The sequence below is a fragment of the Acomys russatus genome, chromosome 28, assembly GCF_903995435.1.
Source record: "Acomys russatus chromosome 28, mAcoRus1.1, whole genome shotgun sequence".
Lineage (NCBI taxonomy): Eukaryota > Metazoa > Chordata > Mammalia > Rodentia > Muridae > Acomys > Acomys russatus.
In genome coordinates this window covers 19758089-19771980 of record NC_067164.1, presented here as the reverse complement: position 1 = coordinate 19771980, position 13892 = coordinate 19758089, and the positions used below count along the sequence as shown (strand labels likewise).

The following is a 13892-nucleotide window of genomic DNA, read 5'->3' as shown; positions in this document are numbered from 1 at the left end:
TTTCCAAATTCATATAGTGGAATGTTCCAGTAATTACAACTCTGCAGTAAGGCTTTGTAGGTTAATCCAGTGAGAGGATAAAATGCTTAGAAAATTATAAATCCCAAAACATGCCATTATTACTACAGACAACAAAAGCATATTTAGTCATAGTTGTAGCCTTGCAAGTCATATTTAACCTGCTGGCTAAACTATCTCCTTTTCAACAGCTACCACAACAGGAAAATGGCCAACATCATTGAATGCCACTTAACCACGGGAAGCGACAATTATGCAAATCCTTCTAAGAGTGTCAACACATACAAGTTGACTCTGTAGGTCTTCTTGTGGTGCCCTTGACCCCTGTCGCTATCAATGATTCTCTGCTGTGCTTGCAAACAGGAACTAGCATAACTGTCTTCTTAGAGGCTTCAGCCAGCAGCTGATGGAAATGGATGCAGAGACCCACAGCCAAACAATAGACCAAGCTTGGGGAATCTTATGGAAGAGTGTTTTTCCTTACTATTTATTCAGTTTGCTAGGACACACTGTAGAGCAGCGTCTTCCGCAATGGAGATCTGGGCTCTTCTCATGTGGGCCTGTCTACACTATCACCAAAAACGTGGGCCCTACTTTCTGAAATGGAGAAAAACCACAGAAATGACTCAGAAATGGGTGAGAGGGCATTGCTCGTCTTAATGATTTGGAAGAAAAAAATATGAACAGCAGTATTCTTTAAAAAGGAAACGGTAACAAAGGTCCATCTGTTGGGGTGATTCTGCGGTCTAGTCATAGAAAAAAATAGACAGAAGGGAGGGAGGAAGGGAGGGAAGGACGAAGGAGGGGAAGGGAAAAGAGGGGAGGGGAGGGGAGGGGAGGGGAAGTAGACAGAGCCAGCTTAATAGTCTCGTTGTATTTCAGTAGGTGACAATGAATTACTTAAAATAATAATGCCAGCTATTAGCTGAACACTTCCCCAAGAGAATTCTGGAAGCCACTGGCAGCCTCTGTGAGACATTATACTGGGTGAAATGGGTGGGGGTAGATGGGGGTGTCTAGTCAGCTGTCTGGGGAGTGTCACCCAGCCCTTGTTATCATAGTGAAGTCTATCTGTAAGCCTCTAAAACTCCTGTAACAGTGAAAGTTGCTTAATTTTACCTAACCGAAACTCCCTGCCAAAGAATTTAAGAATCGCAGTTCATTTTCCAAATTTGTGGCTGAGTCTTTGCTACATTTAACAGCTATAGCTACCATTAGGGTTAAACTTTATGCAACATAAAAATGCTCAGACTAGTGTTTCCCTGATAGGTTTTCCATTTGTTTATGCTCTTAGGCAGAGCAGGGGATGTGAACCAGTATTTAAAACATCACAGCAGAAGCAAGGATCAAGTCTTGACTCCCTGGAGTTCCACCATCGCAACAAAGCAGCTACCCACCCTCAGCCACCCTACTCTCAGTATTCTCATCTTTTCCCCTAAGACCTGAGAAGTGAGCACAGCCATCCGACCCAGCGCTTGCAGGGCCCAGGGCATAGTTGTTTTTTTTATAATGCATCTGCACTTGGACATTTCCCCCTTAGGGCTTTATCTGAGCTTTCTTTTTAATTTCACCCTCTTCTGTGAACAGGAGAAAGCTTTTAGCTGAGAAAGACAAATACAGAAAGCACCTCAGGCTTTGGGAATTTTTGATAATGTAGAGATGTGCAGGGGGGGTGGGGGGGGGAACCTATGAAGAAAACGCTTGGCTTTCCATAGCACTTAGCTGTGTCTCTGACAGGCGGGCGCACTCCTGTTTCTCATCCCCTTCATCTGTCTTTGCTGAAAACCTTCAGCCCTGGCCTAAATCTTCCAACTATCTATTTGCTTTGACAGGCTTGGAGAGAAAACCCCCCATGTATGACATCTCCATATGTGAGAACACAGTGAAGTCACTGGACCTGTTCCCAGGATGTGTTTATTCTTGTCCGCGTGATAGATTAAGTGGAATTTTCTTTTTGAACAGCTAAGTGCAATTAAAAGGTCTTGGGTGATGATCGCGGGTGCAGCTTAGATAAAGAATTGATCCCATGAGTAAACCCTGGGCTCCTGGAAGATGCTCACATACCAGAGAAGAAAGAGAGAGTCTTTCTCTCTGAGGAACCCCGAGGACACTTCCAAGGACACTGCGTAGTATGGGTGTGTGTCAGCCTGTTTGGTCTGTCATCACACAGCTCCTCACCACCAGATGAGGGTCATCTGGAGCGTTTATAACACTTATTATGAACTAAAGCAACATTTCAATGTAAAAAATAAAGTTCTAGGGCTTTCTGTTCAGGATAACAGTAAGTAAGAAATGACCCGGTAGCTATTTACATATCCCTTCAGCCTTTCTGGGACAGTACCCCTGATGTCCAACTGTCACGCCAAGCCTAACTTGTCCACATGAAAGTGTCATCTTCACTGCCTCTTACATTTGTCCTTTGACTGGCCATGACCCGAAACTTGGATGCCCTGTGACTCTCCTGCTGCCCCACCACTATGACAAGAGAATGATGATTCCTGTTGCTCTGTTCAATTATACCACACGAAATTGCCCCTCTTGGAGCATTTTTGCTGGCAAATAGCACACAGCCATGGACCATTCTAATGTATCATTTACACCCACTGTGGCCAAGTCCCTTCCTCCCCTTCAGCCTTGGCTTAAAAGTGCATCTGGGTTCCTGTAATTGTCTCATACAGGCCTTTCTGCCCTCACCTCAACTTCTCCCAAGCCATTTTCTGTAATCTTTCTCTTCCCAGAAAGGTGACTCTGACACTTCCTGTTTAAAAAATTTCCAGGTCATGGTTGTAATTCCAGCCCTGGGTGGGGGTTGTGGGGGCGGGGGGGAGTTGAGGCAGAAAAACCATTATGATATCCAAGGCAGCCTAGGCTACAGAGTAAGACCCCTGTCCCCAGCCCCTCAAAGAAGATGATTGCAAGAGGGTAGACATCTCACAGCAAGGAGAGGCCTCAGGCCTCAAAGGAAACCTGTCCTGTGGGCACCTTCGTCTTGGGCTTGCTGTATCTTCCAGAGCAGTGGGAAAATCCATTCCTGCTGTTAAAGTCTCCCAGTCTCTGGTATTTTGCTATGGTAACCTTGGCAGACGAATGTACATCCATCACTAAGCTACATTTCTTAAGTCAAAGTAACACATCTTTATCTCTATCCCCAGAGCTGGCACAGGGCAAACCTGGCAAGGAACATGGGTTTACTAAACACTTGATGAACCAGCAAATAAAAGACTGTGTTACAGAGAGGTGGAAAGTATTTAGAAAGTCATACACTTAGTGACAAAGTAAACTACATTAACACATTTCTTCTGATGGCTCGATAGTTGAAATACATGTATACCAATCCCTATGCAACAAGTATTTCTGAGCAATGGGTGATGACTACGTCATCTGAAGCCAGGAACACACACAATTTCATGGACAGCCAGGCTTCTTCCCAGCCCATTTCCAAGAAGCCTGTTCTCCTGAGCCTGGGGTCGGGGCCTTCCAAAGTCACTGAGTCCAGTCCCACGATTCTCTGTTCTAATGGCTCCTTTGGCCTTAAAAATTAATGCAGCTCCTAAGCACCTAATTTACTATCATAGAGTGTCCTGAACTTTGGGGAGGACACAGCTCATTAACTATTAAAATGTTCCAATCTCCTTATATAAACATGTATTTATAAAAACGTATGTCATAGGATAAAGGTTTTAAGGTCCACATGCCAAACAGACTGGAATAGAAAATCTACCATGATAGGGATAGTACACACGCCCCCACCAGTATTGCCCCTAAGCCAGTCCCTCCCCACTGTAGGCAATCTCTCACAGCTTGTAGACTACACACAATACACGCTCAGACAAGCCACAGCTGTCCCCCAAACTCACAGCACTTAAGATCGAGCCTCAACGTTTGCCTACAACATCGCCTTCTCCACCTTCCGTTTCCAGTGTAAATTTCCCCACCTGTATACTTCAGCGGCAACCATGTTCTTCACTCACTGGACATATATGACCCCTGTTCTTTACTTTCCAGGTCTGGCTCCTGGTAGAACCGCAGGCCTTCTCTCCCTCTCTCTACCTCAAGGCCTGCTGATCAGCAGGAAGTAAGCTAGGTTTCACCTGCTCTGTGGAGCCTTTCCATGTCTTGTTCTTCCTCCCAGGCCCCACTGAACTCCGTATTTCGGCACATAAATCTGTTTGTACCATTTGTTAACTGTGTCCTTGGTTCATCCCCTTAAGTAGCCTGAAATGTCTCTGTGCCTCCTCATAATAGCAGCTAAGACACTTCTACTACCTGCTGTCAGTCTGGTTTGGGACCTCAAGGGTTCAGTCCCCAGGGTCACGATACAGGTTAAGTAGGTGGCAGAAGCTTCGGAAGCCTGTCTGGAGTTTATTGGGTCACTAGTGGCATGCTAAGGAGATTATAGGACTCCATCTCCCCTTTTGACTTCCCATGCTACAGCACAGGCTTTTCCACACATGTTTCATACATGTATATTTCTCTTATAATAAGACATAGCTGAGAGAAGTGGCCCTTATATACTGAGCTTTAAAGCTAGTGACAGGGCCTTGAGCCTTCAAACTTCTGAGCTTAAAGGAACCATTTCATTTCATAAGCTAGCTGCATCTGGTATTTTACTGTAGTTACACAAAGTTGACTGATACATAGTTTTCATGGTAACAGATTGCATACCTTAAAGTAATGCTCAGCAGTTAAACTCAAACTTTCTGTCTGTAATAGTCAACACCAGCTACCATCGGACATTCCTTTGGGAGGGGACACTGATGTGTGTCTCCCTCCTAAGACAGTCCTTGAGTGCAACTGGCAGCACCAGCAATACACTGCATCCTATATTTGGTACCATTTGTGTTTCTTTGCTGGTGTGGATGGAGCATAGTTTGGCTGGTCTTGTGCATGCTAGACAAAGGCTTTACCGCTGAGCTATGCTCCAGCCAGCCCTCTAACTAGACTCAAACCTAGACGCCAAACTTCAGCTCACTGTTTTTGTGACTCACACTTTGCCCCAAACTCATCACTGTTCCAATGCAGCCCTGCACTGGACAGTCCTCCGTTTTCCTAGAACCTAATGGCCAATATCGATGTCTAAGATTGTAAGTCAAAGAAAGTATGCATGTAGCAAGACACTGGTAGCAACCGGCCACATTGAGAACACTGACAATGACTCACTACATGCCCGAACTAAACAAGATGGCAGTTATGGGTACTATCCCAGTATGACCTTACCTGATGGACACTGGGAGGTAAACATTGGGCCAAAGTTCCTTCCAAGGATAAGCCACACACCTGGCTGTTTCTCACCAGATTCTGCTTGCTCCTCTTTCCCATGTCTATGCAGCATCTGAGAATGTCCCTAGGCCCAGCTCCTCAGAAGTGTGGCAGTGCTGCTGAAGGTATACCTGTGCAACTGTCCTTACAATTTAGGGGGGGGGCACATACGACAAGCTTTACACTCACCAGTGGCAGGGTCATTGACATGCACATCACACACACACACACACACACACACACACACACACATACACACACACACACACACACACACACATATTCTGAGAATAGGGGGTTCTGAGATTTAAAAGATAGACATTTTGATGCTGTTGTGTGAATGGCCAGGTGGATGGTCACAGATGATGTGTGATTCCAATGTTGTTAAGACTTCAAGTCCTTCCTACTTCCTTCTCTCCCTCCCTCCCTCCCTTTCTTCTCTCCTCCTTTCTTTGGATTCTAAAATGAGGAAGGAAAAAAAATCATCTTCTGAAAAATTTGGTCTACTTTTAGCTTAACTTCCCTAAGATTCTGTGTCTGGGTGAAGGGTCCCATAAAAGGTAATGTAAGCAGGAGGAAATTTTTGGAACAAATGTTTTGAGAATGCATTTTTTGTTACCCTAAAATGGATACAACGGTACTATAGTCATCACTTTTTTCTCCATTAATGTGAGATTCTAATTTTCTTCCTGGACTTAAAAGAACATTATTAAAGACTGTCTGAAGCTAGACACGGCAGCACACCCCTGCAATCCTCACATTTGGCAGGTAGGGGCAGGAGGGGCAGGAGCTCAAAGCCACTCTCAGCTACAGCAGCAGCTGATCCCAGACTGTGTGCACAGCTAGCCTTCATCACCAGCTCGACTGAGTCACCATGGAAACCCATCTTGGGATGAGTCTGTGAGGGTGTTTTCAAGGATGGCTGAGTGAGGAAGGAAGGGACACCCTGAATGAATGTACGGGGCACTGTTCCTTGAGTTTGGGGTCTGGAATGGGATGAAGGGGAAAAAGCAAGGTAAGAGCCACATTCCGCTCTCTTCTTCCTCGGTGCAGATGAAACAGGACCAGCTGTGTCAGGCTCTTGTGCCATATGTTCACATTTGTGCCCTCAAAACTGTGAGCCAAGAAACTCTGCCTTTCTCAAGTCGCTTTCTGCATTTTATCACAACAAAAAGAAAGTAACTGATATGCTGGGCTAAATAAGACCCTATCTCAAAAACAAAAACAAAAACAAAAACAAAATTCCCCCCAAACCAACAAAACAAAACCAAGCAAACAAAACCAGTTACATTTGAATCCCCATTTACCAAGTGTTTGAGAGAATACAGTAAAATCAGTTCCTGGACAAGAGACAAGTATCTACTGGGAAAAAGGTGCGAGTAGTCTGAGCTAAATAGACCAATACCAGCACCTCTTTGCCTGCCATGAAGCCCCAGCAGCTGCCCCAGGACATCCTAGGAACACAGAGGTGTCACTCACTCACCAGCACAGTATCCAACAAGGTTCAGGTACTGTTCTTCCTTGCAGCTGGCTTTACAGTGCCCACTGATGACAGTAAGGTGAGGGTGACAGGAGACACAGTCCGATTCCAGAGGTCCATGGCACTGCCTGCAGGATGGGTGGCACTCTGCAGAGAGCAACAGAAGCCAGGGCTACAATCAGCATTTCAGCAAGCAAACGCATGCGTTATTTCATGCGTCTAGCTCTGGTCATCTGCTGCAGACTCCTGAGCAAGCCTGGCACATGCCTAGAACTGACCCAGCCACTGCATTTCTAGAATCAAAGAGAATACTGTCCACCAACATAATAGGAAATTTAGAGATGTGAAAATCTTGACCCATCAGTCAGCTGAGGGGCATCCCCACATTTGTGAGTAGGAAGTTCAAAGCCAAGCTTGGCAAGCATCTCCGACTTCAAAACTTGGAAGAGAGAGGGTGTGGGGGAGAAAGGCACAGACAGAGAGAAAGAGACAGACAGAGAAACAGAGACAGAAAGACAGCAAGACAGAGACACAGAGGGAGAGACAGACAGAGAGACAGAGACACAGAGGCAAAGAGAGACAGAGAGGGACAGAGACAGGGAGAGGTGGGGAGGAGCAAAAAGAAAAGGAGGATGTTTGCTTTTCAGAAACTCCTGGCAGACAAGCCGGGGGGCCATGTATGGCACATGGTGCTGAGCCTTCCCACCAGAGTGAGTTACCAGCCAGCCTCTACCTTCAGGCCTCATCTTGGATCTTGTTTTATTATTATTTTATTATTATTATTAGTTTAATCAGCAATACTTAATTAAATACAAAGAACAGGAAAACAGTCCTTCCTTCTGGAGTTTATCATGCGCTGCATCTGAAGTTCAAAGCCTTAGACAAAATCATGGCAAAGTTATGTCTTCCTCAGAGAAACTGCCAAATTAAAAAGAGGCACAGCAACTTAAGAAGCCAGGGAAGCCTCTGCAAGGAGCAGGTGATAATGATCCAGATACTGGGGAAGCCTGGCAGGTCATGGCTGCAGCTGGCCCAGGCTGCCAAGGCGGGTGGCTGGAGTTGTATGGGTTCCTAGCCAGGAAGAAGAGATCTAAGCCTGTCTGATGCCAAGAGCAGGGGGTGGGGGAGGGACAGGTGCTGTGCGAGCTTCTTGACACCACCACACACTCCCTCCTGGAGCAGGGCTGGTGGAGACCAAAGACGCAGACTCCAACTCAAGTCAAGCCCCTCTCCCTTCTGGAGAGAGGCCAGGACGAGGTAAGAATTTTTTTTTTTAAGGTGTGGGGTCGAGAAAACAAACTGCTGATTAAAAGGCACTAGATCAGTCTGTGTCCCGAGACTCCATTTGAGAATGGTCCAGAAGATGCTAGCATTCCAAGGATATTTCTACCACCTCTGTCTTTCTGCTTTCTAGAATGTCTACAGTGACCTGTGTGCCCTGCTCCTGGTGGGACCATCCATCTACTGACAGGGACGGTGAGGAGCTAGGTAGGCCCTCCTTCAAACAGATTAGGCACAGGAACCACAGGAGCCTAGAGGACTCTTCAAAGGCATGGCTGAGGACCAAGCATGCACTTTCCTGCAGAGCTGATGGCCAATTTGAAGGAAAGCCACCCAGGGTCCAGAGATTAAAAAGGCATTTGGGGAAAAGAAGAAAATTCCAGGATGAAAATAACACTGATATCCAATCACTTCTATTTAAATTCACTCTACATTTGCTCTTTGGAGTTGAGGCCAAACGAATCTAATATGTGCTTGTTTATTTTAAGAAAAATATTTTATGGGGATGGAGAAAATGGCTCAGTGGTTAAAAGCACTGACTTCTCTTCCAGAGGTCCTGAGTTAGATTCCCAGCACCCACATGGCAGCTTACTGGTGTCCGTAACTCACTCCTGTCCTAAGGGATCTGATGTCCTCTTTTGGGCACTAGGCATGTACTTGGTGCACACAGGAAAAAACTCATACAATAACATAATTTAAAATATATTCTAAGTTTACTACACATTTTGTGACTCCAGAAATACATGGGCTAGGATTCCATTACAAGTTTTTCCCCTATCAGCTAGCCTCAAATGTTTATTTTCTGAAACAAAACAGACTCTTGAAAGAATGTATTTGTCTTTTCCATCCTGCAGATATAAGAATAAACAGCAATGCTATTATGTTTTACTACTTTGCCAATTCCAATAAGATGCTTTATTAATCTGAACTCATAATTTCAGAAATCTTCATTACCAAACATAGAGGTGCTCTTAAATTAGGAAGACAAGTCAAAGAAGAAACTAAAGACTGTTTTTCTTTTGCTTTTTTCTGCTGCCACCAAGGGAAGCAGGGCTGGGAACTGTCCTCAACTGTACTTTTGCCTGGTCCTCTATAACACACATCTCCAAAGCTGGTCTCCAAGTCACTACCATCAAGCCATTCTATTTCTGAGATGTCAACCCCTCAAACCGAGCTGCCCTGCTTTAACCAATAGAGAAGGTAGTGAGACTCCCAGGAAGCTCGTAGCCTCTGTTTAGTGTGTGTGTGTGTGTGTGTGTACACATACCTGCCTAAAGGATCCCAAGAGAGAGCTTCCAAGATGAGCCTACCAATCTGAGGAACTACAAAAGAAAATAATCAAGTTCTCCTACCAACAGGTAGAGTAGGATGTAAATAACTGAAGATAAATGAGGGGCTAATAATTGAATTAGTAACTAAACAATAGATCCTAAAAAAGACTCCAAGAGACTAATCACTTTGTTGGCAGAATCTCTACTTTCTGTACAATGCTGCCATCCACAGAACAGCAGTTGGCTTGAATAAAATGTTGTAAAGATTTAAATAAGCAACTTAACCCCTTTATTATTATTTTTTATCTTTGTTTACAAGCAACTAACTTCATGTTGTCTTAAGCCAGTAATTTGGGGGGGGGGGTTACTAGGCAGGCAGAGCAGGACCTCAGTGAGAGAAAGTAGAATGGATCTAGAATGAGTCTGTCTCAATTCCACATCTCAAGTCTTTTCTGCATTTCTAGTGTGAAAAGTAATGGTGATTTAAAAAGCAGCATAGTGTGCATAACAGAATGGCACAGCTCTCATCGTCATCATAATCATCATCATGATAATAATAATAATATGGGTATTTACTTATGACAATATTTGGAGACAGTATAAAAAGGCACAACTCTAACTTGTTCTCAGTTATTGAACAGCAGAGATAAAAGATAGCTCAAACGAGCATATCACTACATTAACAGTTACTGTTTCTGAGTTGTAGAATTTCTACTCTCAGTTTTTCTTTTGTATTCTGAACTTTTAAATCTGCTACACTGAGCACAAACTCCCGATATAACTACAAAAAATAAGCTTCACTTTAAACTTCAGTTTGAGTTTAAATAGAGCCATAGTAACAAAGAATTATGTCGAGTTAAATTCTGGATCTTATACGATGTAAGTGTGTGTTATTTATCTATGAGAAAAGACAATCTATTAACATGATTGTCTCCGAGACAAGAGAGTCCCAGCAAGGAGTGAGCTCATTTAAGTTCTATAGTCTAGCTGTTAATAAACTTCACACTAACTGCGCCTCCTCATTGGAAGAATAATAACCCCCTTGTTATCCTCACACTATACCTTTATTCTGCCAAGGGAGAGGACAGGATTTTGAAGCCAGCCCCATCAGTGGAAGGATGAAGCCTTCAGTCAAATGTCTTGATGCACAAGGAACTTACACTTACAAGCGAGTGTAAGAACAGGAACGCTGCTCCAGCTGGTCACACACTTACCTGTACAAGTACCTTCCAGATTAAAGTGCGTGTCTGGACACTGAGAGAGGCAGCGCCCCGTCAGCAGCACGAGGGCAGGCCCACAGCCCGTGCAGTTGTGAGGGCTCTTCCCTGCGCACGTGAAGCAGGATGGGTGGCAGGCTGGGAAGAAGAGCAGAGGAGTTTATTAGGGCCATCCCACGTCAGGACAGTAGGTGTCTTCCTCTTACATCCCCATGGGTCTGCTCTGTCCATCCACTCGGACTTCCTGATACCAGGACACTCTGTACATACTCTCCCCTAAAGGCATCATCCTATGGGGCCAAACACAAATGCCACAAGACAGACAACCATTACACTCATATGCTTTCCTCCCCAACCTGGAGGATATCAATACCGAACCAGAGCCATGAGCAGCTCTCCTGTCCTTGGGATGGTTGTCACTCTGAAAACCAGCCTGCTCCTCAGACTGCTCAAAGTAAAGAGAAAAGATTGAAGTGGGGGCACAGTGGGGCTTTGCTCATATGATGCCTAAGATGGAGCTTGAGTGGGACACAAGATGGAAAGAGTTTGTCAACCTTTGGAGAAACACAAAATCAAGTCACAGCACAAGCAAGGGACAGGATGTGCACGTATGGGTGGAATAGGAGTAAAGTCTAGTATAGGAGGTAAGAGCATGGTCCCACAGCTCTGTGACCTTAGCTAAATCAGACACATCTTGAGGCTCTGGTTTCCTTATCTATAAAACAGGGATTCAACGCTGCAATGGGACAGATGCATGCAAACTCTGTAGATATACAATATGGTCCTTACGAACTTCCACTGTAATTGTTCACAGAAAGCGCCATGCTACAAATCCCCATGGGTGTGATGAAAGCAAAAGGAAGAAAGAAAAAGAACACCTCAGTGGGCACTCACCAGACCTTTAAGGGTTACTGAAAGCCTCCTCCTGAGGGAATAGCTTTTGTAATTCTAGAAGGTGTTATGCAAGCTGCAAAGGGAGGGATGAAACCAACAGTTCTACTCAGCTAGAATGACTGCAAGCAACAAAAATGACCAACATGATAGATATCTCTAAGGCTGTAACCGTGGCACACACATCCTTGTGGTAACCGACAACTGTCTCAGCAGGAGAGAGATGATGCCTCACCCCGGAAACCTACCAAGGGCTCGTGAGGTCACGAATGCTTGAGAACCTCATACTGCCACTTTATTACACCAACACAACTCTTAACTGCTCTCTAAACATGTATCCTTACACCCCCCAGATAAGTGTAGCTCTCAGCCCTCGTGAAAGACAGCTTCTCTTTGCAACAGATAGAGACCATTTCGGAAAACGACAACTGGTCAAATTGCAGAGAAAGACTGTTCGTGAGGGTTACCCAGCCCCAACGTGTCCATCAATAACACAACTCTTATGCCAAAGGTTCAGGGAATGTTGCATCAAGGAGACGGGGACTTTAGGAGCCAGAGGACCAGGGAATCTGCTGTGAGATCATGGCTCCTTTAAATGGCAGAGGAAATTCATAGGTGGTACTTCCAACAACAGGGCTGCCTAAATAAAACCCAAAGACAACACCAATAGACAGGATGATGTGAAGGGGGGCGGGGGGAATTTCACAGTGCCACAGGCAGAGAATCTCAAGGATGAAGCCTTAATTGTTTTGTTTTGTTTTGTTTTAAGTGGTTTTATTTTTTAAAGGAGAAAGAAAAGAAAAAAGTCCCTATGAAAGTTGCCTGCATAGAGACAATAATCCGTCCTCTGAGAGACGTCTCAGTGGAAAGGTAGAGCTTGAGATAAGCCATGTGTAAGGCTGCACTCTGTGAGAGCTTTGGGTTTAATCTTTCTTTCTCATCCCTAAGCTTGAACAACGCCCCCAGTAAACCACGCGCAATTTCATTTGCAAAAGTAAACCAGCTCCTATTAATTTTTACTTTCTTTGTTTGGGTTTAAAACTTTGCTTAATCTTTAAACCTGGTTGTAAAGTTATGCCCCGAGCAGAGTAACTTCAAAAGCTACATAATCATATATAGGGCTGGTTTTAAAACTTGGATGCCTCCCCCTCCCCCACTCCCCCTCCCCGCCCTGTCCGCATCTACCCCTAAATCCAAGCATGCACTGTCTCTTCTGTAACGAACCCAATGCTTCACACTGACTCATGCTGCAATTAGCTTGTGCACTGTTGAGCAGTGATCCCAGCCACGCCCAAGCAAAGGCCCGCAGGTAGAACTCCCAGGCTGCTCTGTAAGGCTCCCGCTGCTGCTGGCAGTATTAATTACGTGCTTTTATTTTCTCTATTTCTGATTCTCTGACAGCTGGAAAAGTGCTGATTCTGCGGAAACCACGCCTCCCAGAGTTATGTTCCTGAAAATAGTAAGCACTTTCATATGCCAACTAACCAGAACTCAACCCTCCAACAGCCTGCTCTACAGCTCTTCCATTAAAGTCACATTTGTGTCCAGGAGGGCCAAGGTCGGGATCCTGCCCATCCGGGTGACCCCAGTTTCTGTCAAATGGACGACACCCTCCAGACTGCAGGAATGCTCACCTTTGCGTCTCTTGTCCCCTCTATCAAACACCCAGATGATTTAGAGGGACTGTTGACTTGGAAGGACCAAGTGTAATTTCACACCATCATGCTGTCCGCGTCTATCAACCCCTAATATAACGGGACAAATGCTCTTTGCTGTACAAGAAGCTGCTATTAGGTGAGGATAGCCAGCCAAGCCCCTCAGGATGGACTGCTAGAAGTATTAAACTTTGGTCACACTGGCTGATGTCTGGCTGTTGATCTTGATCGTTCCATCTTATCTCGCCTACCACTCGACACCTGAAGGTAACAGAGGTTCCAGTGCCCTCTCACTGGGCCATGTCCTGGCCTGATAAACACACACACTTCCCCCACTACTTTGTCAATGGCTCTAGTATAGCGGCAGAGATGACAGAACTTCATTCCGAAGTATTTTCAGAATCACCAAAATGAGAGGAGGTTAGAAAACTAGAGTGTCTGGGGATTGGTAAGATGGCTCAACAGGTATGAAAACATGAGAACCTGAGTTCAAATCCCCGACAACCAGTCAAAAGGATGGGCATGGTTCCTACGCACCTGTAACCAGTGTTTCAGGAACCAGAAACAGAAGGAACACTGGGTCATGCTTGCTGGTCACCTACCTAGCTCCAGGTTCAGTAAGAGGTCCTTTCTCAAGGGGAAGGGGCAGAGAATGAGAGAACAGGATGCCCAGCATCCTCCTCGGGTCTCTGGGAGCAATTTACACATACGTGTGCACCCCTAACATTTACGTACAGCATGTATATATCTGTACACACACACACACACACACACACACACACACACACACACACACACACACACACACAATTAGGTCTCC

General features: G+C 45.1%; 1 protein-coding gene across 1 annotated transcript in view; it reads right to left on the bottom strand.

The window, feature by feature from the left end:
* Positions 1–13892, bottom strand: part of Fras1 (Fraser extracellular matrix complex subunit 1) — a 401691-nt gene that overhangs the window by 165211 nt on the left and 222588 nt on the right. Inside the window, exons 19-20 of the mRNA XM_051170886.1 lie at positions 10524–10664; positions 6761–6904 (exon numbers count right to left, since the gene is read on the bottom strand). Of these exons, the coding sequence (XP_051026843.1) occupies positions 6761–6904; positions 10524–10664 (285 nt within the window). The remainder of the gene's footprint in view (positions 1–6760; positions 6905–10523; positions 10665–13892) is intronic.